General features: G+C 34.0%; 1 protein-coding gene across 3 annotated transcripts in view; it reads left to right on the forward strand.

The window, feature by feature from the left end:
* The window catches only part of LOC123546209 (protein slit-like), a 94,267-nt gene that overhangs the window by 14,174 nt on the left and 54,258 nt on the right, over positions 1–25,835 (forward strand). For all 3 annotated transcript variants that reach the window (XM_053551457.1, XM_053551459.1, XM_053551458.1), the window contains exon 4: positions 9,988–10,059. In XM_053551457.1, the coding sequence (XP_053407432.1) occupies positions 9,988–10,059 (72 nt within the window). The remainder of the gene's footprint in view (positions 1–9,987; positions 10,060–25,835) is intronic.

The raw sequence follows: 25,835 nt of genomic DNA on the forward strand, positions 1-25,835 counted from the left end.
CATATACACGAGCTTTTAAATTTCGTGTGAAACCAGACTTAAATTTTTGTTCAAAATTATTGAAATTTACACTGAACCAGTGCTGAATTTTATCCGACGTGAACGAAATTTACAATGAATCGGATTATGAAAATGTCCTGTTTTCGGGGCTGGATTCTCTAAAAACTTTATAAAACTACTAGTATCAAAAGAGATCTTAGGAATGATAATGCCTTTCAATTGTTATAGTAAAAGTTTTAGAAAAATCACATCAACAGTTAAATGGCGTTTCTTATATTTCTGATTCATTGACAATTTTAAAAAAAAGTTATTTGTATGATACAACTGTTTTTTTTTCTTGAATATTCAATGGTGTATTTAGGTGAGGTGCATATCTAAACACCAAGGGTTTATTTCACAATAGTCTGTTACGAAATTTCGTCCTCTCCAGTTTCGTCCTCTCAGAAGCATGAACTTTTGATATACATTTCAGGGGAAATTTCTTTTGTCACTCAAAAAAGATGTCCTTATTTCATTTTTTTTTTTTACTTTTGTTCGGCTCAGGTTCTAGGAATGGGTGAATAATACAAAAGAATTTGCATGAAATGATGTCCGACACCTTACACCTACGTTTTAACTTTGTCTGAAGTCGGTCCCAAGTATTACATTTCTGCTCATCCTTGTGGCTTTAATTGACTTCCATTATGCATGTAATAAACACTCCGTGCATAAAATCTTACGTAAAACATTTTAATATCCGTGATGTATTTATTGTTTGAATACGACTTTGGGAAGCCCTGTGGATCAAGCACAGCATTAGCAGTAATCGCCGGAATTTTTCTATATCACCGCTTTTTAATCTACCTACAGATCATAGTTAAGCCTTAAACGACCCTTTCTATGCGCATGGGAAGTTAAGCATATGTCATAAAATGAAAATAAAAATGTCAAAAAGAATTCTCTATCTTTACATATCGCCTAAATTGTCGTATATATTCGACGAAATATTTCTTTGACCTCGAAATAACCTTACGAGGTGCTAAACAGTTTCTCATGTTTCAGGTAAATGTGTCGGATTTTAATGCACCGAAATCCTTACTGTCAAACTCATTAAATAGATGTACATCTATGACATGCGCAGTTTACTCATTTTACAAGGATTGGAAGCACTTTGAAACACTCTACCCTACCGTGGGTTCTTCTACTGTAGCTTATTGATCAAGTGAAATGTCTGTGTGGGTACAGGATGTTTAATTTATCACACTGATGGAGCGAGATAAAATGTTTTCATACAGAAAATATGATATATTCTATGTTACGAAAGCTCATTGTTTATTCGCCTTTTTTCAATAACAACGGTTTTGATTTAGTTAATGGTGTCTTATTTTCGTTTAGTTATTAACTTATTTGAATCATTCCGGTGTTTGCATTTGTTTTGTAGCTTTAGGAAACCCCGGTCATGGCAAGACTCAAACCCGCGCGACGAACATTATTCTGCACTATGCCAGTGTGCTGACATCTTTAACGTCGTTTTTTCTCCACTTCTCAAATTGACTAACATGATATTTTTACATTGAATGATCAAAGAGAGGAGAAAAACATGAGTATTATCAGCATATTTCATTCTAAATTGAATCTAACTGACTCAGACATTTCAAAATATGATTTCTCAAGAGAATCTTGATATTTAATGATGTGAAGAGAAGACAGTAAAATAAATCCTCGAAGAAAATCAGTGCCAGCAAGTATTTAAGGGACATTTCTCTAGATGAACTTCACAGTTTTGAAAAGCAACGTATAGACAAAATTATGCCATTCAAGTTAATACTAATCGTTATGCATATGATAAATCTTTGTATTTATCATATCATTTCCAGTGCGTTATTAACGCTTTAGGGCGTTGTTCGACATAGTTTAAAGACTAGTTTAAAGACTACAGGAGAGTTTAAAGCGGTTTAATTTTGGAAACATGAATGCCATTTTTGATTTTTGTAAAATAAAAAAGACATTGATTAGGTAGCTTGATCTTGACATGTGGAATTTTCAAAGCTTTTGAGTCACGGAAGAAAATTTTGATGACTTAATGACTTAACTACTTAATTACAAGGCTGTTTACGTAATTTCCTGCAAGTTGTTAGCACACGAATAAGTATTGGTTACCTTAATTCAGAATTTTATATGATTCATTCATGTAATTTGACGCATTTCGTCAAAACTTAAAACAAAGCTTTCTGTGAACCAAATCATGCTATCGGGAAACACTTTTTCACGCACATTGCACGTGAATGGATACCTGATCGTGCAGCCAGCATTCCAGCTTTGTATTTTATCAACGTTTTTAAAACAAAACATGTTTCAATAATATCCCCACCACACCCTTCCGTAGAAAAAAAACTCAAAGTCATAATTGAATTTCGACACACCAACTTATCGCAAAGTTCTGTGCAACTCGATACATGCCTATACACAAGTTTGATGCAGATCTGCTTGTTTTTGACTAATGTTGCCTGATGTGCCAGGAGATTAACATCTGACCTGAAGACTATAGATTTCATATCATAATTATGTAATTTGATTATAACTCGGTTAAATTTTTATCAGTTTTGCTTAATAAATCGCAATGCTTAAAACGGACCCAAAGAATATAATAAACAATAATGCAGAAAGATAAATATTTTCTCAGTGACTTGTAATTATTAGCCATCTGTTTAATTAATTTGATCAATCTTCATTCATTATGTTTCTTTGATCTATGTCACCTATAAATTACAACAAATTAAAACCTTTTGTCTGGAGCTCGCTATTCGTGTCCCCTGTTTTGGACTTCTTGTTTTAAATCATTCTTTTCCAGATGGTTAAGAACAATAGGATGAGCTAATTGAATAAAGTAAAGGTCACTGATCAGTGATAGATTATCACAATATAGTGTACCGAAGTTCTTGCAAGATATAGCTGTGAAATCTTTGACAATCGTCATGTTACTGCTTCTTCAATGTTAAAGACCTGCTCCAGTCCTACCTTTTAACATGAAATTGTCACCGAAAAGCATGAAAATCCTGACTATGAACAGTGACGCCTGACAAAATAGAGTCTATTTTATATAAAATTCTACATAAAATACTTGTGGCTTTACGTGCTAAAGTGTGGCGCGTGGCCGTTTAACTGTTACCTATTGTAATCATGGGTTGCATACACCCAATAGAATTTGAATAGCCACGGAGCAGGGCTTTAACAACTGTATATACTTTACCCCGGTCGCTCTCTGGTACGGACGATGTGTAAGAGCGCTGGACAAGTCTTAACATTTCAGCACAAATATCATAGCAAGATCATATATTACTTAGTACTACAAAATTATTGGTTACTAAGAATAATATTTACCGACCTATATTTTGTAATCTGGGTTCTTTTAATGCGTATACCTACAAACTATACAGTCGGTGTTTCCCAACCCAAAAGCAATACTGCGTTTTAATTGCACCGTTTCTTGCTTAATTAAAGGTGCCATACTTACGCCCCCGCCCTCGCCCCACCCCCTGCACGCATAATTCTATGTAAGGATGTAAAATCAACATGACTGATAACACATTTATTCCTGATCTGTATTTTTTTAATAAAATACCTTTTCAAAAATGTATATCTTTATGTACTTTTTAAATATAATAAAAATATAAAAAAAAAAGAAACAATTCCTTTGACGATAGCTTTAAATGCCACCTTTATCACCGTGACTTAATATTAAAGGATTTTTACTACAAGAAAAATCTGGGCTTCGAATTAATTCGTTTAATAACAATAGAAACAAAGAATTCTCTTATTTACTTCTTCCAGTCGACAAGAACTTTTGTATGTTGTCTACAACGCTTTAACGAAAACGTTGTACAGCTCATCATCGTCATATTTTCTAGCATAAGAAGTTTTTGGCTTATTTTATGTAGATATGTAAAAAAAAAAGAATGTTCTGCAAAAAAAGTTTTGAGTGAATGCGCGTCCTGTCTGTCATTATTATGCAATAAACAACTCGCACTAGAAACGGTATATTAACACAAAAAAAGATGGCGAGAGAACAAAACCAGAAAAAAATATATTTCTACGATATAGAATCTTGCATATCGGCAGTCTTATTGCATGTATGAAATTTTTCAAGTACAACAGAACTTTGATCTTTGCACTGGTTCTCTCGTACTAAGTTATAGTTTTCTGGAACAAAGTTTTGATTAGCTAGCATTCCGAAGATGATGTGCCTTGATATGTTTTGGTTATTAACCCTTACCCTGCTAAATTTCTGTAATGAACTTGTCCATTTTTTTTTCAATTTGGACAGTACCATTAACTGTTAAAAGGGGTGCTTACCCAAAAGATACTGACTGAATGGCGAACAGTGCAGATCTTGATCAAACTGCACTGATGTGCAGGCTGAACTTGGTCTGCGCTGGTCGCAAGGACAGAATCACTTGCCGCCAGGAGGCTAAAGGTTAAAGTTTCAAATAAATTACACATCAATGTGCGTGTGCGACTGGAAAGTGCGATCATCAATCCCTGTTGCTATTGTATCCATACACACAGGAAAAAAGAGTGAGTATATAAACACACCACCCCTCTCTGTACAACATTTCAGTATTATTTTCAGATGTTTCGTTGTTGTTTTGGGTTACAACCGTTAACCAATATTAATGCATTTAACACAATTTGTTATTGTAATTTTGTAAGTGACGTTTGAATGTACTTTATCTGTTCAAAACCAATACAGCCACATCTCAGAAATCTAGAAAAGACACATCTGTCGATTTACAACCTTCATAACACCATCAAGCGGTATCAATTAATGATTTAAACATGAAAAAGTGTTCGTATGTCAAACTTAGCTCCAATTTGTGGTTTTCAGTCCGTGCTGAAGATCAAATAGTCTGTCAAATACATTATCATACGCAATTAGGAGAGGAAGTTTTTATCCAAGGGTTTCTTCAATGAGTTTTACACGAATCGTGTCAACAGAACAAGCCCAGTTTCCTGCAACAGTCATCTTATTAGAAGTTGCTGAGCAAAAAAGGTTTACGAAATCTAATGTGATGTAAATTATGAAACTAGGTTAAGTACATGCGCAACACGTGTAGAATCAACCAGAACAGTCACGTGCACATCCGCACACACACGCGCGCGCGCACGCACGTACACACACGCGCGCTCATTTGCATAATTGAAATGTTGCCCATATTTTAGGGCTATGGGCATGGGCTGCCCTGGATACAGTGCATACCTCTTAAGATGCACGACATGAAGACGTCGGTTTGATAATAGACCCTACAATAATTATATATTATGTAAGAGTTAATGTTAATAAATACAGTAATGTTCTATTCGTCTTTTAGAGGTAATGGAGGAATTGAGTATTGAGCAGAATCCTAGAAAATCTGTATAATCATTACATATTAACAGAAAAATCACCCATTTATCAATGAGCCCAACTTTTATTGCCAACATTAGCACAATCTTGTTTCTACATTACCCTGTGTTGTGCTTATCGCCACGCTTAAAATCCCAAATGCAATTAATAATTAGCAAATAAATGTGCAGTGTGCTTATGCGGAGATGAGCCATTAATATATACCATTAAATGTAATTAGTTTAAGTGCTCTTACTTACTTCATATACGCTACAAAATCTCACTTGAGTACGGTTATACGATAGAACAGTCAGAAGTTATTTATTTTGCGTTTTATGTCTCAAATAAATTTGATATCACAATGCGATCTCCCTGGTTCTACCCCTCCCTCTATACCAATGTTCATGAAGCTCTGCCAAACTCATTATGACTCGATCAGGATGGGATTTTGTATCAAACAGCGACCATTTTATAGTAGATTATCGACGATACCTGCGCCAATCAGTGCATTCTACAAGGATTATCAGGTATTTCGCATCGCCGTATGCCAAGCGTGTCGTGTTCATATGTCGAATTCACATGTGTTTTTCTCATCAACCCTAACGTATGTTCGATATTTGTGAGCCGTTTTTATTCCACCTTCAGGAAAATAATCAAATTTCGCAATGTGTTTGCATAGCTGCTTTTCGTTCCGTATTCATTGTTTCTCTTTTGTTTTTAGCAATTAGCCGAATCATTACCAGCCGGAATTACATCGTGTTTTTTTTTTTTTTTTTTTTTTTTTTTTTGTATGTTGGCTTGGACTCACCTGGTAACGGTGGTTTTTATTAAATTTTCTTTGGCATTTTGTTGCGTTCATATGTTTACTCTTATTTATAGTAACAAGTAATTAAAAGACGCCAGAGGTCGCCACTTTTCTGGTGACCTTGACCTTCGAGCAATTACTCGTGAACAAGTCGGTAACACGAATACAGAATTTATTAAATGATACGATATATAAAAGTGTATTTCGGTGCTTAGTTTCCTGTTAAATAAAAACTTCTGTAGTTAAGTTGTGAACATTCTGCTCACAATGACAACATAAAATATACAATATGCAAGATTATTCAACCTGTTGTGCACATTGTTGTACAAACCAAATTGCATGGAATATTGTATTGGTCATTTCGTTAAACTCTTTTACTGACAATTGAAAGTTGTACGGATCTTACTTTATCCGAAAACTGCGCTTCTGAAATAACGTAAATTGGTATGATGACAATTTGACGCTAACCGTTTATAGGCCTATAAATTGTGTTTTAACTACATTTTTATGAATAAATATGAGTAAATTGGCCAAATCTCAAAATTAGTAGAGCACAAAAGCGGACAAAAATGTAATAAAACCGTCAAAAACTATATTAAACAAGAAATTCTCGCAACAGCGTTGTTCTGTACAAGTAGATTTATAACCAAGCTTAAAATTTCTGACAATAAAATACAGCAGTTTATTACTGGAGATGTTTTAAGTGTGTGGACAACAAAACCAACAAAAAATTTTGCAATATGGCAAAGTTTTTTTATTGAAATAAATTCCAAGTATAGTTATGACATATTCATGGATGCTCACATTGAAGCGAAGGAGTATAAAAGTGTACAGTTAAGATATTTAAACGTAGGTTTTGTACGCATGCAAGAGTAAAGTAGTGCCACGAAACATAACAGACCATAAAAAGAATGCATCATTCATTTAGTTTACAACATATTAGTTGCCATTTTGAAACAACATATAAGTACTAAGTCTTGTTAATGGCAAACGAAAGACAAACAAAGCAATCTATACCGCATGCTACTGTAAGAATAATGTTTAATTTTTTTCCCCTAAAAATATATTGAAGTAATGCGTGTACCGTCACCATTCAAACTGTTTATCAGATACCTGGTAGACGCTGCTAATGTGACAACTAATAAAATTTCTGTAAACATTGCGACCGAGCATGTCCTTTGTCCGGCTGATGTTGTTGTCACCTATGCAAATCAGCCGTTAAGGTTTTTCTTTATTTATAAACACCGTATATAGCCAGACGATAATGGGCTATATTTATCGCCTTATTTAGCCCCAAAACTCTCACATTTTGGCGCCAGAAAATTTATTGGTATACATTTGTTTTGTCCAGTCAATGTAAGCAACACATGCCGTACATGTTAAATATTCAGATGTAAAGCCACCGACAGATAAATAGGTGTTTAGATTTAAAGCCAGAAACTTTTAGGCTTTCAGTTCAACATGCAGGTAAATGCCAGTGCAGCGCCGACCCTTCTCTTGGTATTTTACAATATCACGTGATGGTCTAGCACGATTTAGCACTGTCGGTTCCAAAAATGCGTGTTTTATGTAATCACTGAAAATTGTCGTTATTATTTTCTTTACAAATTTTAAATAGTACAGATTTTACATATAAATGTATGTTGTGACCTAACTCACATAGATTTCTGACAACCTTGTACAGTATTTTACTACAGGGGTATTAAATTTCAAAATCTCAAAGTGTATACTCCTGTGGTAGAAACGTTTAGAATTTTCCCCAGTACGCGTTATCTCGTCTCTCATTTCATAGGGTTTCGCATATTTCACTCATAATTTGTAATTACTCGGCGGCATAATACGATAAATTTCTTCTAAGCGTTTCATACCACTCAGCTCTTTCTTTCGCATTGCAATATGCTTGCTTTATTTTCCTCTCAAGTCTGCAGAATTAATTATACAACGGTATCCCTAATCTCATAGCGCCAGTATTCTGCAATAACGCCTCAGAATACGAGAGTTTCAGCTCACTTCCTTAATGAAACTGGTTCAGTTGTCTAAGATTTCGCTTTCAACATTTTTTTGCTAACCACAGCAGTCCTCTTTGCTTAAAGCTGGCAAGTCAGAAATGGAGTGAAAATGTTCAGTATATGGTCCAAATGAAAACCGTAGTGTCAGAAACGCTTTTTTCTGCAGGCATACTTCAAAACATGAACCTAAAAGAACACTGCAAACAGGAATGCGGAGCATATCAAAAAGAAAACAAATGCGCGTCTGTTCTTTAGAATCCCCGGACATCATTTCGTGTGTCTTATGTAAATCAACACTTGTCAAAAATGTTGAAATGCTTCAATTTTGAAAATGTTATGACAAATTATATTTTAAAGCGTGCATAATAATCGTAGCTATGTACACGTTATATCTTAAACATTTAAAATGAAAACTAATAACAGATACAAGGAATCATCATACTCGCGATGCATATTCAAACATATTTTCTAACACAGTGAAATGGCAAATGTAGCGAAAACGGGTTCTGACGTTAAAAAACTTGAGTTTCGACACCAGTCTCACACTATACATTTGTTTCATTGGTCAGTTTCAAGACTGAGAACAACACCAGCCAATCAGTTGCCGGAGTTCAGTGACTGGTAAACGGACTTAGTTTTACAACTTTGGAACTCTGGACATTTGGTGTCAATACCCATATAGAGTATTTCATTTTTTTAAGATTTCTTTCTAAGAAATGGCAATGAGATATTGCAAAGACCATTTTAACAAGACAACGTCTTTAAACAATGTTTATGAAATATACTAAAGTATTTGCGACCAAGTCGCTTTAAAGGCACTTCACGTAAGACATTTGAAAATATATGCGGGAAACCGAGACCCATTAATATTTAAAATTTAATCTCCGATTCTTCTGCAGTTACTTTTTATTCATTCATACAGAACGTGAGAAATCTTCGCTACTAAATTCCAATTAAATTTAATTGTTAAATTAGTCTATAGTCGGATGCAAGAATTTTACCTTCTGAGAGAAAATACTGGAAATGGTAAATATAAGGGTTGAGTCAAGCCTACAAGTATGGATACTGTGAACTTGCAATGCGTCTGATTGTTCTAAATGACGTCATCACTTCGCAAATTGAAATGATAACAATTCAATTCTTTTCTACGGTGCCCCTAAAGTGACATGTTACACACATTTTTTCCAATTAGGTAATGTGAGACTTTTTTTTATTTCGTTTAAACGAAATAACTTATTTCGTTTAATTTTTTTCGTTTAAACGAAATAAAAACTTGTCTCACATTACCTAATTGGAAAAAAAAGTGTGTAACATGTCACTTTAGGGGCACCGTACTTTTCCAAGTAGTAAAAACATAAAATACGTGCAGAAATTCTTGCATAAATAATAACGATATGCACTTTTAAATATAACGAGCATTTTCATAATCGTACTGTATTACCTTAGAACATGGAAATGATTAATAAAACTCACGTAATATTTCACATAATAAATTAATTATCCGTTAAATTGACGTTTAGATACGATAATTCTGCAACATCCAATTTAAAGTGCATGACTGCAATTTACACACCTTAAACGTTAATTCTGATTAAATTGGTAAATATGCATATATATTAAAAACATATTGTTAGGTTTTCATTTTTCCGGTTGTCTCATGTCAACCCCCATGATATGAATTCTTTGGTCTTATTTATGTTTTTCATACCATTTTAATGCACACTTCCTTTGATAGTACACCCTGATCATAATAGTGTTTACTCTATTTTACAGATTTTTTAAAAAGCTTTTGTTGTTTTTTTATTTTTCAGACGTTTGGATCGTAACAAATTAAGACAAGTACCCGATCTTCTATTTGCAAATATGCCACAGCTACAGCGACTGTAAGTTATTTTCTTTTAGAAACCACGAGAACATCGTTCTTGCTGAAAAAATTGATGTTCCATACACCTCCGCATTTTGTTTTCTGTTATATTTTACAGTAAATGAACCTGCATATACATGGTTGAAATGCAGGTACCCGTACTCGCACACATTCGAAAAGTATCAACTCTAGTTAATTACGGCTGTATTTAACAAAAACGAAATGAAATACCAGTATGATGGTTTAAGATCATATGAGCCCCGCCATGAGAAAACCAACATAGTGGCTTTGCGACCAGCATGGATCCAGACCAGCCTGCGCATCCGCGCAGTCTGGTCAGGATCCATGCTGTTCGCTTTCAAAGCCTATTGCAATTAGAGAAACTGTTAGCGAACAGCATGGATGCGCAGTCTGGTCTGGATCCATGCTGGTCGCAAAGTCACTATGTTGATTTTCTCATGGCGCGGCTCATATATAGATTATATCACGTCATTGGTTAAATAAGCCAGTATTGTATTTCAATTTGCAAATTAAGGTTTGGGAGCGTATAGGTTAATGAATGATTAATTAAGTCATTAAGATATTGCCGGTGGACGAATGTGGGAACTTAATGTACAGGTTTACAGCCAAAAGTTTCGCTAAATAAGATAGACTTACAGCGATTTGAAAGTACGAAGTTCTGTTACATGTAGAAAGTTCAAAAATTTTTGTAATATATATAGAAAACACACTACAGGAATATTGGTACTCCAAAATAATCGCCTTGCAAGAGAGATATTCCATCTTAACATAAGATGAAAGGTTTAGAATTAAAATGTAATAAAGATACAATTGATATTTTATTGAATCATAAAGCTTATTCAGCGATTTAAAAAGGTGATTGAACTCTGAGATTATTTTTTATTTCATAAAACATTATTGAGCATAATTCAAATATTTCCACATCTAATTGAGATTAAGCTGTTACTTCAGACACTCGTTACATTTATCAAAAAACTTGAACATTTTCAACACTGAGAACATCCCGCAGAGAATTCGTAGCAAATATTTGTTTAAATCACAGTTGAATGATACTTTGGGTGTTCTTTTATTGTCGGGGAAACCATAAATACGGTCATTAGCGAAAAGAAAATCTTACTAGTGGCTTCTGAATATTGTTAATGTGCTTTGAAAAAAAAAAACTTTGCCTATTTGTCATGGACTTTAAAGGCTCATTCATAATGGCAAAAAGTGTTCTAGTATATTATACTATCACTTTAACATTAGATAGGTCAAAATATAAACGATAATGTATTGCAAAGAATGTGTTTCTCGATTATATAACGCCCTCTTCCAAAAACATTACTTTTTTTCAAGCAAAAAAGTAGAATTCAGCTACATTTTAAAGAGTATTTTGTTTTACGAATATTTGCCCGACAATGTTGTTTTTTCGAAAATGAAAAAAATGTACCTCAACAAACAAAAAATCATGATATTTAACTTGAAATTCATTACGTGTTCCGCTGTTTTGCCATATAACCGATGCTTTTTGCCTTTGAAATTGATGTGCATTTTCCCTGGAGTATGTCTACATACGTTTCTTATAATTCTGTATAGAACTGACATTTATATGTATACATGTAGAGATTATATAAATAAATAAATACAGTAAATACAGTAACTGCTGTTTTTGCCTAAAAAACTTAAAATACCAGGGAATATGGTCACTATTGTAGCTGATTATTCATGCTGCATCTAACGATGATTTGAGCCGCATCATGAGAAAACCAATATAATGCATTTGCGACCAGCATGGATCCAGACCAGCCTGCGCATCCGCGCAGTGTGGTCAGGATCCATGCTGTTCGCTAACGGTCTCTACTTGCAATAGGCTTTGAAAGCGAACAGCATTGATCTTGACCAGACTGCGCGGATGCGCAGGCTGGTCTGGATCCATGCTGGTCGCAAATGCACTATGTTGGTTTTCTCATGGTGCGGCTCATTTAGATACGCCTGTCTATTTTAGCTCATAAAGTGGGTATTAGCATCAGTAGCAGAACTTGGGCTTCACTTTTCTCATCCATTGACGTAAATTCGCCCTGTTTCAGTTATCAATTTATATTTGAAGTACTTAAGTTCAAATCTCCTGTGTGAACCTGTGTAAAAAAAAACGTCCGCGCCTTATTATCTTTTTTAAAAAGATTTCAGAAAAACATAAAACAGTTGCACTTAAAATTTGAATCGTTTGTAAATGTTGACACAAAAACATCTTCACATTTTTTACGGAAAAAGTAGGCATGCTTAATGCCATATTTGTAAAGACAGATTTATTTAAATGTCAAATATGCATTAAAATCGGACCAAAGATAAGGCCCTCTTAACTTGTACCGGCGCACTATTCTTCGGTCTGTTATTTGCTCCAGGAAGGCGTCGGCGTGCTCTTCCGCCTTGTACTTGGTACGTGTTAAACATTTAGTCTAGACAAATAGTGAGATCTTCCGAAGTAGGTTCCTATCTAACTGTCTTGAATTGCATTTCATACATTTACGATCGAAACATTTGTTTTCAATTGTTCATTTCTCTACGTTCATCATAATTTTTACAATTCTATTCATAATATGTGCACTGCATAACACTTTAAACTAACTAAACACAGCGTTGTAGCTTTATTTACAACATTTTACTGTATTTCTATATATTTAATGTCGGCTTTAATCCATATGATTAAAATATTACTTTTATCCAATTAATTACCAGCTTTCATTTCTTCCCGGCTGATATCAAATCAATTAACACCTTCTCAATATTATAAGAGATTCATCCAAATTTCAGCAAAAACATAAAATTGCAATAGACACATCATCAAATCCAGCGGAAATTGTATTCAACGGAATAGGTACCTTGAACAGATGTGTTAGCGACCACCTTGATGCTGTTGCTTCTTGTAAATTCCTGTGGCTACGCCTCTTTTGATCTATCATTATTACTTCGATCTTCGTTATCATTCACCATGTCAAGTAATTAGTCGAGCATGTTTCTCCGGACATATGCATACGGCGTGCACAAGTTTTAGTGCATATCCTGGCACTGAACACCCATAATGCCCCGCAATAAAAGTCAAACTGGTTTCCATCAAATTCTGCGGTTCCACATATCAGACAATGGTTTGAATGATTTTTTACCATGTAGGTATGCCACAATGTGGATCTGGTATAGTGGTAAAACCAGCAGTTCTCAAGAAGCCATTTTAGGTTTCACATGGATTTTATTAAAATAAATTATACATGTAGGTACATAGGTAGTGATTAATCGTTTTCTGTTTGTAAAGGGGATTTTCTTCATGAACCATAAGTGCCGATGTTTTCACTTCATTTATCTGTTCATTATTGACCTGTCACCAAAATCATGAGCTATATATTACCAAAAATTGTTATTGATAACTACCACCGACAAAAATGTTGCAAAATATGTCGGAAATGCTCCCAAACTGTTACAGTATTAAACAAGAAGTTCATGAGACAAGACACTCTTAATTTAGACCAAACAAATCTTTCCTCAACCCATATCGCTACACCATGTTGCCAGTTTCATAGTCTATAGTAACGCTGAAATTTTATCTGTTCACTTTATTCTCGATTACTATTTCATTCTGATAAATTTTCATCGTCAAATTCTTTACCCAGGGCCATGTCATAAAAATCAAATTACATGCATAAATGACTGCACTTAAAGGGGTATCAAAGTTTAAGCATAAGTAACGCATTTTCAATTCTCATGCCTTCCAAGGGGTTCGTTTTATCTTTTATAAGCCGTTGAATGAAACTTCTCACAAGCGATAAGCTTATTCGCAAAACATCAAAATATCATTCTACTTTCATTAGTTGTAATCGAATACTTATCAAATATACTCATCATATCAGGAAAATAACTTTATTGGAAACAATGCACTACTGATAAAGTTACCATAAATAACGGGTTTGTTAGCATTGTTAATATTTGATGTTTTCCAGTTTTATGAATGCCAAACTTGTAGTAACTGTTCCCGAGTGCAATTTAATCGCTCTACTATGCCATTAGCTTTTGGATACAGTTTAATTGGTCTCTAAAAGGGCTTTGTCACGCGGAAGCAGCAACTAGTTTTACAAGAACCCCTAATCATCATGCCAGTCAATCTTTACGAAATAATAGTTAACATAACAAAATCGGTGAAAAAATCAGACATTTTACTACAGACTATTTTACAATGGAAAACAAATTCGAGAAAGATACATTTTACTACAAACGTGAAAATCATGCAACAGTGCAGTTTCTAGCGTACGCCGAGTTGGCACGCAGTCATACGTCTGTAAATTCATGTTTGCAGTTTGATATACAACAACAAAATCCATTTTTTTTCCACAGCGGCGCTAGTGATAACATATATCTAAAGTCAAATATGTTAAACTAAAGTCACGAAATAGCTTTTTTACAGACTGTTTGGATAGGTCGAACCGGTTGTCATTTGTAATTCGACTTATTACGTGATGTAATGGAAAATCTTCGATTAAAGGCCCAGCGTGTGTTTCCGTTTTATTGACGCGTTCTCTATGAATGAGAAATGCTACAAACTATACACGTTCAACAGAATCAGATATATTTTAACAGATTTATATTACCAAGAAGGTGGTTAAATCGTTGATATAGAAGAATGATTGGAAGGCAAATCCATAGAATAAAAGACAAAAGGGTTGTTAGTATTACTGCTTTGTTTCAAGGATCTTTTATAGCTGAGTGTTTGTCCGAAAAATAAATGTTTGAAAATTTTTGTATGTTGGGATTCTCTGGAAACAGTTACCTGCCACGACTGAAAAATTGTTGAAAATGACGTTAAACCCGAACACACGCACACAGTTACATGCCACAGTGTTCTTGTCATTACATCCAGGAGCCTGCTGCCAAATGATCTCTACAATTATCATTGGATGCATGTATTGCTTTTCTAATTAATTTTACAAAATATCTTAACTCTATTGTTATGATACAAACGAACCTTGACTTTATCAGAAAAATCGTAAACGACCGCGAATCCTATGCCTTGACATTAGATCACAGCAGTATATGGTCACAAATGTTACTTTAACTCAAAAAGAATCAACTGAATTATTTCCTTGCGACGAAGACATATAGAGTAGTGTGTGAAATATGTCGGCATATTATTGTTTATGACGCCCAGGTGTTATTTGTTCACCGTTTTGATTTATAGTCATTAATTATGTAGAGTCTTCACCGTCAGCCACGCTTCGAGAAACAAAACTAATTTATCTAAGCTTCTGTTTTTTATCTGATTCAGTTTTGTTCTTGGATCAAGACTAGTTTTGTGTACATGTGACCTATTCTATTGATAATTAGATACTATCATTGTGTTTCGTCGACCAGTCGTGATGATTTGATTAATTTAAACCGTCGTTTTGAATAAAAGGGTACTGTTTTCCGAAATAGCTTTGATATGTATCTTTTTTGAAGGATTTGGTGAATTCCCCACAAATGTGTATAAGTAACATATAAGATGTTACAAGCCTGACATTTTTGTGAAGCATCGTTTCAATTCAAAAGTTTATTACAATTGAGACATAAACCGACTCTAAACACCGAAGTTTTTTGGCCGTATTTTTGTAACTTGTTAATAGAATGTTAAAAGACACTGTATACTGTAAGATCAAATAAAAAAAAATGTCAGTTTGAATTTAATTAAGAACTGCTTAAAAGTAATTATACATAAGAAGAAAAGCTCAAAGAATTTATTCTATGAAAGGCAAATTGAAACCGCACGTTAGACATTTTAATTGATTGCGACCTATAATTACCATAATATTACAAAAAAATCAGAGTATATAATTTGCGAATTTTTACACTCCGTCTATACAAGATTGGCTGTCCTTCTTATTTGTAGATTCGTTTGGCTAATTGATACCCAGTTGCTTTACACAATAATAAGACCCTACCCAAAATCCCATTGACTCTAGATCTTTTTGACGCGGATACAATGTAGCCTTTGTAACCGCCTATCTTAGCTTCCTAGGTTGTATAATACTTGATAAAAAAAGACCAAATATGATCTTCAAATGAAGTTTATTGAAAGTTCTAAAGCTTTATGTTCAACTTCAAAACTTAACTGATAACAGTAAATTACTGTTTCATATAGTATCAAAATGCATTTTTCTATTATTATCTTTCAAATAATCCGTTCATTGTTTCGTCATAACCTCTATATGAAAATGACATTTGACTTAAATTCTTTTAGACTCAACATATACTTTAGATACAAAACTTTCGGTCAAATAATCAACAAAGGCATGCTTAAGTTTGTACAGTACCATACAATTATATTTAACGTTTCAAGCAGCTCTCGTGCAAGTTACTAAAATGGTGTCACTCCATCTGTTCCAATTAGATTCATTCAGAAGTAGAGCGTTAGTGTGTACTAAAATTCATGTATTTCTTCTGGCAGTGAAACGTTTGTGTCCTGTATAACGTTTTCAATAGAAAAAGTTTCCTCACTAGAATACAAATTAGGAGATTAGTATCAATTCAAAATGACGACAATAGTAAATTATGAACGTGGCCAGGTGCGCCGAGCAGTCAGAAATGACAGCAAAAATCCTCATTGAAATCTCCGAGGATTATAACATCTTTGCTTTATCAATAAATTTGTCTAATGAAACCGTTTGAAGTTCCGAGATAGCTAGATCTTTCCAGTTTTGGAAAGTATGACGTGTTCATCTATTATATCTATCAATGAAAGTAACAGTGAAATGTTAAAAAATCGAAGCAGCATGGGGTATTTGTTTTCATCATGTAACAATGCGTTCCTACATGAGTTTACCCCCTCTGATGTTTTATATATGACAAATGTTTGATCTCTACAGTATATGTTACCTGTTGTATTGTGCATCCATTCGCCAATTTTGTCTCTGTTATCAGTATTGCGGCATTGAGATCATGATTTGAGTTGTTTTGTTTATCGTTGTGGTTGTCTTGGCATAATGTTTTAAATACCATAGCTAAGATTTGCTCTTCTTTGTGGTTGTCTTGACATAATGTTTATAATACCATTGCTGAGGTACTTATTTGATTTTTTATTTGCGTTGATAAAGGATACAGAAATTAGTTACCGTTATAGGAAAACATTCTTCCATATATTAAATTGCCTTCGACATGACGTATCTACATTTTTTGTCATTTTGTCAAAACTTTTTAAATTGCTTTGAAAATCAGCTAAGTATTAAACATTTTATTTATGATGTAAACTCTGTTGAGCGTTTCATATATTTTACCTGTTTGAACCAAATGCATGGTGCCACCCCTGTGACATAAAGTACAGCTGTTTTATATGATTCAGCTACTTTGCTCCTGTGCAAACAATGTACCGAGTTACATACATAACTGCTAAGGTGTCAGTTAAGGGACATTTTTTTAACTGTTTAGCTGCTCGACTGCTGTTGCCATGCTTTGAGTAAATATATTTGCTTTGTAGGTCATGCAGAGTCTGTTTTGTGCTGGGGAACATACTGGTTTGTTTATACAGACCTGTCATGTGTGTTAGATGTGTAATCAGACATTAAGAAAACATCATCAGTTTTATGTCACAAGGTCATGTGTTAATTACGTAATATTTTGGTGTCAGAGGTAGATGTTTAACATGTATTTCACCTCTGTCAAGGTTAATGCATCTCTCCAAAAACATCAAAAGCTACTGTCTGATCACTTTTGACCCTTTGAATAAATATTACCCAACCGCTTCCTTCTGTATTTATAAACATGCACTCTTACAAACTGAACAAATCAGTGTATATTTCATTTTTTTACTCGCAATAATCTAATATAAGAGGAAAATTGATAAAAAATGCAACTCTGTGATAAAAAGTTATTTTAAATCAGCTAAGTATTAACTTTCTGATTGTATGAGAATTGTGACGTTTATATTTTTACTGTTGAATCCAATGCATTGCCCCTGTGAATAAATACAGCTGTTTTATATGATTCAGCTAGTTTGCTCCTTGCAAATAATTGTAACCCAGTACATACATAACATGCTAAGGTGTCAGTTAAGGGACATTTTTTAACTGTTTCGCTCGACTGCTGTCCATGCTTGAGTAATACTGATTTGCTTGATAGTCATGCAGAGCATGTTTTGTGGGGAACATACTGGTTGTTTATCAACTGTCATGTGTGTTGATGTGAATCAACATTAAGAAAACTCATCAGTTTTATGTCACAAGGTCATGTGTTATTACGTAATGTTTTGGTGTCAGAGTAATGTTAAACATGATTCACCTCCTGTCAGGTTTAATGCATCTCTCCAAAAACATCAAAAGCTACTGTCTGATCACTTTTGACCCTTTGAATAAATATTACCCAACCGCTTCCTTCTGTATTTATAAACATGCACTCTTACAAACTGAACAAATCAGTGTATAATTTCATTTTTTATCGCAATAATTAATTAAGAGGAGAAAATGATAAATGCAACTCTGTATAAAAAAGTGTTTTCAGCGTAGTGTTACCTTTCCTAGCGCCATTGTATCAATTGGACTTTTATATTTTGTTATGTCAAGATTAAAGAAATATTATAGACACTAGAAGCACATAACGTTATAATTACTAGTTAACATTTACACGCAGAAATGACGTTTAGTTTAAAACCCTCTGGAAAAATATAAATGCATACTATTATAAATGTATACTTTCACAACAACAACAATAACAATACTACTACTACTAATAATAATGATAATAATAATAATAATAATAATAATTTCATTTTCCACCAATAATTAAAGACATAAAATCTGAGTTGGCATAGAAAGCAATAGCAGACTAGGTTCATGAGAGGTAACGAAATGTGCAAAAAAAATCCATGCCATGATTTTTGTGCGATGACTCTATTTAATGACTCTAATAAAATATATTTATTAACTTTTACCCTGCTAAATTTCTAAAAAAGGACTGGTCCTTCATTCAGTTTGGTCAGTACCACTTCTTCTTCAAAGGGATGTTCACTTAACTTTTACTGACTGAATAGCGAACAGTGCAGACCATGATCAGCCGGTTTGTCTTGGTATGCACTGGTCGCAAAGGCAAAACCACTTGCCGCACGCAGGCTAAAAGGTAATGTTTTTTAAGTGGGCTGTAATAAGAATGCAACTTCTATTGTATTGAGGTACAGTGAGGATATGGGGTGCCTTTTTGGAAGTTAATTACCACGTGAAATGTCAATCATCACTCGGCAGATGTGGTGAGAGCAAATGTTCTTCATCACCCTGCAGACACATGCTTCTGTTGACATTAATACACAAACACACTCTAGATCTGCTCCTCTTAATAGACTAAATATAACACCAGATATAGCTAGAGTTTGTTGTCTTAGGCTTTCTTTAACCTCACCTGAAACTTGTTTGGAAGGTAAAGTATTTTACTGGAATTTGAAATTGCTACAATGGTATCCTAGCAACAGTTGCAGTTTGTTGTTTTGGGGTTTTTCGTTTAATTTGCTTCAAATTTATTTAAAACCAGACTACTGAAAACTGTATTTTATTGATTAGCATGCAACTACTTCTAGTCTAAATGCCATTAGGCCGTTTAGAGTTTTTTCATTTTCATTTCGGGAATATGACTATTGAAAGTCAATTAATTTGATTTTTATCTATTAGGAACTATATGCTGGCTTTATCATTTTTAGTATCTTTTTCGATTGATCTGGTTTATCACTTATTGTATGTACGCAATTAGTAGTAATGGTCTAGAAACGGTGCAGTATAGCTAAAACAACAAAATAACGGCCCAAACGTATAATTTGATAAACTATTTGAAGGTTCAGGTACGGTTCAGAAACATGTGCATGTAGTTACAGAATAACCACAATGTGTTCGTTTTTGGAGGTTTTGTTTATATATTCTATCAAGAATTATACATATTTATGTAAATATACGCACAGCGAAAATGAAACTTTTTTCGTGTTTAATTCTGGTATGACAAGTGGATATACAAACTTGAAACAATTCGTATTTCGTTCACGTGAGCTGAGATAGACTGGTGTAATATCAAAACATCAGAAAAGCTTATCTTTCAAAGGGTAGACATTAAGACAATATTTTATAGGAAATGTTGCTTATATATGTCTGTAGAATATTTTTATGATAAATGTGGAGAAAACAGCTGAAGAGCATATCTCATCTTGACATTCATACCTCAGCTTTCGTTTCATCTTTTGATTTTAGGACTTGGCATATAATAACCTAAGCCCACAATTATGAGGCCAACCGCGTGTAGGGTTATCCCAGGTTTCGTCAAGGTATAAATGTCGTAACAACCTGCAATGAGTGTCTATCACAATCCAGTGTTATGTGGTTATTGTGCAACAGAGCAAATCAGGAAATATATTTCGTCAAGAACACACACGAATTTAACAAACTACATCGCCAATTTCATTAACATTAGTTATTTAATGAGCAAAAAAAGTAAATTAGTAAAAAATCGTACTTATAATATTGTCATTTGCTCTACAAATCAAAGAAAGACGACACGACCTTTGAATAAATTTAAGGAAAATACCTCTTCTTTATAAATGACAGATACTGTATGAACCATGCTTTAGATAGCCCTCAGAAAATGTTCTAATCAAGTACAGATAAAAAAGAAGTCCCTAAAACAGCATTTGTATGAAATGATAAATTAATAAATAGATGAAAAGGACAACAGAAACAAAGAAAACACACTCCGACCCAAAATATTCTGCAAGTGGATTCTTTCATATGTTTCTGTTTCCCGAACTCTATGGTAGATTCCCTGAAAGTGATTACTGTCCATACGGACAAATTATTGTTGGGATATTGGAGATGGAAATGTGTGAAATTTCTTGATGGCTGGCATATAAAAGTCAATGTTTCTTATAGGTTTTCTTTCATAACAGAAAGTAATGCCTCGAATTTGTCATTTCTGGTTAAGTTGATGTGTGAGAAGAAATGTAGCAAAACAAAACAACACGTTGACTTGCTAAATGATACACGTTGAAAGTCTGGGTGTTTCGTGTTGTCCGACCCTCTCATGCATGCACGTTGAAAGATTCTGCGTTTCATGTTATTCGGCCTTTTCGTACACCTTGAAAGATTCTGTATTTCATGTTATTCAACCCTCTTATACACTCTGAAAGATTCTGTGTTTTATGTTGTTCGACCCTCTTATACACCTTGAAAGACTCGGTGTTTCATGTTGTTCGACCCTCTCATGCATGCACGTTGAACGATTATGTTGTTCGACCCTCTCATACACCTTGAAAGAGTCTGTGTTTTGTATTGTTCGACCCTCTCATACACCCTGAAAGATTCTGTGTTTCATGTTGTTCGACCCTCTTATGAACCTTGAAAAACTCGATGTTTCATGTTGTTTGACCCTCTTATATACCTTGAAAGATTCGGTGTTTCATTTTGTTTGACTCAAAATACTCGGTGTTTTGAGTTGTTCGACCCTCTCATACACATTTAAAGACTCGGTGTTTCAAGTTGTTCGACCCTGTCATACACGTTAAAAGACTCGGTGGTTTCGCGTTGTTTGACCCTTTGTGTGTACTTTAAGGACATGCAAAGACATAGAGAATTATTGTAAAACTGGTTACTAAAAAGTGAAAGTGTATATGATTACCCTTAGCAGATATGAGTGAGTTAAGGTTTTATCTAAACACAACATTTTTAAAACATAAGGTTTTTATCACAAATTGTGAGGAGATAAATGAATTATTAAATAATGTACTGACAATACATTAATGCTTGGGACCCCACCAGTGTATGATTAACATTAAGACGTTTACGCCTAAAATATCAGTTGAAATTTTAACCATTTAACAATCTTAATTTGAATATAGGCATTTATCACTAAACCGTTTTCAGTTGCTCATTTCATTTCAATGATTTATAGAACTGACAATTTATCAAAGTAGATTGATAGAATACTGCACTTTAAACTAAAATGAATTCTTCTTTTTACGGAGATAGCAAGTTACTGTTTCAACGTTGTTCACGATGACTGTTCATAACGGTAGCCTAATCACTGTTGAAATAAATGTTTAAAATAACGACCTCCCCCGCGGATTCTATCAAATTTAATGGACTAAAGATAAATATACCACCTCCATTCCGCTGTTGCTTCCTGATAGATTTCAGTGAGATTTTTAGTGGAGAAATAAATGACATCAGCGCAGACACTATCGTCTTTTCCGTTTGAAGGTTGACTTTCCTATTTTGTTAAGAGCTGGGAAAGCTGTTGAACTGAATTTTATGTAGTAAACCGCATTTTTTTATTTGCTGTAATTTATGTCTCAGATACGCAAAAAGCAAAGGACACTGAAAATTGGTATTTTTCTATGGCCTTGAATGGAAGCAAAAACTGTGATATTTTTATGTAAAACTATTTATGTCTCCGATGAATTGAAACTGAAAATAGTATGCTGATGTGGCTGCTCATGAAAGAAGAAAAAAACACACTCGTCACAATACATAAATTAAAAGTTGACAAATTTATTATAGATACTTTTTTATTAATACGAAGGCACATTTTATAAAAGTTTTATGTGTTTGCGGTATAGCGTAGCAGATTTTAATCAAGCCCTACCTGGCTGTTAAACATATCAGGTAAACCAATCAGGGTACAAATGTCAACGCCTGTGAAGATAACGAACGATGCATCTGATATATTGGTTGAACTGAATTTTTTTAATGATTTGCAAATTCATCTAAAATAGCTACACATAGGCTCAACCTCACTCCCCCTAACAGAGGTCAGAATTACTGTCCTGCCCACTTAGTTTTGTCCCCCATGTAATATTTGCAATGAAACCTACTGGGTATATCAATTTGGTTTAAATATCATGTGGTTACTAGTTGCTATCGCAGGGTTTTATAAGGAAAATTGCACACTATCTAGGAAACAAATGAAGAAAATAGTCCATCAAGATGCCTACAGACATGTGGGGAATACTATTTATTTTTGTATTTTCGTTCATTTGTTTTAGGTAAGTTTAAGACATATATTAGTCAATTCCACCATTTTGTTTCTCTACATTGTGTTAAAGTTTACCGTAACATTATAAAAGAATATAAAAATTGAAACTATTCATAGTGAAAGGTTAGTGAAACAACGAAACTGCTGTATTATACTTTATCTTTAGTTAGTCCAAGAGGTATTAAAGAAGTCAAGTAATACTTAACAGCAAGCTTCAGTAGATTTAATCTGTTATAATCAAATTAAATCGAACAGGAGAAACGTCTTATAAACTAAATAAGCGGCGCTAATCCGAATTTTGACCAAGAGCACGTGTGAACGTCCATAATTTGACATGAGTCCATCAAGGGGTACAATAACAATATACATAATCATGACCTATAGTGACCTTTGTAACTTTCTGTTGTCCTCTTTTAAAGCAAAGTGAGTTTACCAGGTTTACCGCAAGTTAAAATGTTACATTGTACATTATTGGCCTTATTAATAAATGAACAGTAGCCCTAGAAAGAAATTATTAATATGGGGAGTTGGACACTTGCATACATTTCATTATATTTATATGTAAACTTAGGTAAATAGGTTTTCTTATTTCTAGTTTTTATTGATTATTGTATTAAATCGGCAGTTCAAAGACAGGTTGAACATACAAGATACTATGTAACCATCATTTATGTATGATACCGTGTAGCAAACACATAATATAATAATGAAACCAAATCAAACTATGTACACGTGTTTTCATCCCAAATTATCCGACATAATATTCTTTTTTTTTACTGGAAGACGGTTCAAAATGATCAGTTTCACAAATAATGCCATATTCTTCTAATTTGTGATATTACCATGTTGACAAAAGACAAAGTGAAAATTTGGTTGAAGCGAAATCTCACTTAACCCTAGTCTTGCTGAACACGATTGATTCTGCCTTTTCGACCAGTGTAGATCATGTTCAGCCTGCACATCCGTGCTGTTCGCCATTCAGTCAGTATGTTTTTGGTAAGCACTCCTTTTAACAGTTAATGGTATTGTCCAAATTGAAAGATGTACAAGTTCATTATAGAAATTTTGCCGGGTAAGGGTTAAAACTGCACGAACAAGACCAAGAACCAATAAATAGATTAACAGTAGGTAGGCCATCCACGTTGTTGAATTTGCCAGAACTTATATGAATATATCATTCACTACTTCGTCCTTCCAGGTGTAGTATACCTTTACAAATTTGATTTGCCGTATGATTTGACAAACTGTGGGCAAAGGCGGCAAAGATCAAAGGCATGTATGTAAATCAGCTGACCTGTCAGAGGACCCCGATACCACATTATTCATTTTTGACATGACTTGTTGTCATATATATTAATATCATTATCTACTTTTCTAAAACATCTTGTGCACCTGCATTTCATTAATGTTGTTCTCCAATTTCAAACATAAAGATAACAGGGGCCTGTACTCATATTTTCACCCTGGTTCCAATTCATTCCTTCTGTTAGATATTACCTTCTCGTCCTTGCTTTAACATTAACACAGTCTGATTAAAATCCTCATTTTATACTTATATATCTTGTACTTCTGTCAGATCAACATTTATACTAATACTCATGTTTTTTCCTCCCCTATAGCATACATGTATTCTTCGTTTTCATCCTTTAGCTTATACTGTGTTGTTTTCTTTGCTTTTACTCACATTTCTCTCACCTCTGTAGCTTTTGTTTATAATTCGTCCCTCCACTCCAGTTGTTTTCATTTGTATTTTTTCTCCGCTTCACCTAACCATTTACTCACACTTTAGTCTCTAATATTTACCCATACTTAGTTCTGCGTACATCATCAGCTTTTACACATATAGACGTGTAACTTTAACCATTTCTTTTGGTCTGTTAGGCACTTTCTGCCGTAAGACTTTAGAGTAGCAATAAATTTTGTCACGATTCCGATTTCTTTTCTTTGTGTACCTGTGTCACAGTTGAGGATAATTTCACTTTTCTTTTGTTCATCTACAAAGACGGGACTATTTAGAGCATTATTTTGCAATGTTTGCACCGAATAGTTTTCATTCATCATTTTATCATATTCGCCCTACAAGTCCTTTGACCTATTCTCAGGTGCGTTTGAATTATTCATCTGTATTCATTCTCACATGGACCATTTTTTACAACACCGATGTTTCAGAAAATAGGTAAACTTCTACGTCTCACAATTTTGATAGCAAGTTGATTCAATTTTCCGCTGTATCACGGGAATTGAAAGGAATATCAGATGATTCATTTTTAGATTTTGATAAAATTTAAATTTACTATATCCTTAATCTCAACTGTTCCGTTATGGCTTTCATTAAATTCTGAAGTAGCGAAAACAAATTGATTTTGAATTACCCCCTTTGACCCGAGTTAACCCCAGTGTTTACAGTTATTCTGATTTGATTGGTTGATGAATGGAAAGCCCGGTTTTTCTTCTGCGTTATGGTATGTGTATCTCTGTGCTCCTTATTGCAACCACTTACCACAACATTTAATTGCAAATGGCTGCACTTGAGTGTGTAATTGAAATAAATGATATAAGTGAAATTGCAAATTTTGTGCAGCTAAGCAGGATGAGTACGTGTCTTCAAGTTCAAAGAAGATTTAGGTATTCTCTACTTGATAGGTAAATAATGTTATTAACCTTTGCCCTGCTAAATTTCTAAATTGGACTGGTCCATCATTCAATTTAGACAGTTCCACTTATTATTAAAAGTGGTGTTCGCTGACAATTTACTGACTGGACAGCGAATAGTGAAAACCATGA

This window comes from Mercenaria mercenaria, chromosome 9 (genome assembly GCF_021730395.1).
Source record: "Mercenaria mercenaria strain notata chromosome 9, MADL_Memer_1, whole genome shotgun sequence".
NCBI classification, from domain to species: Eukaryota; Metazoa; Mollusca; class Bivalvia; order Venerida; family Veneridae; genus Mercenaria; species Mercenaria mercenaria.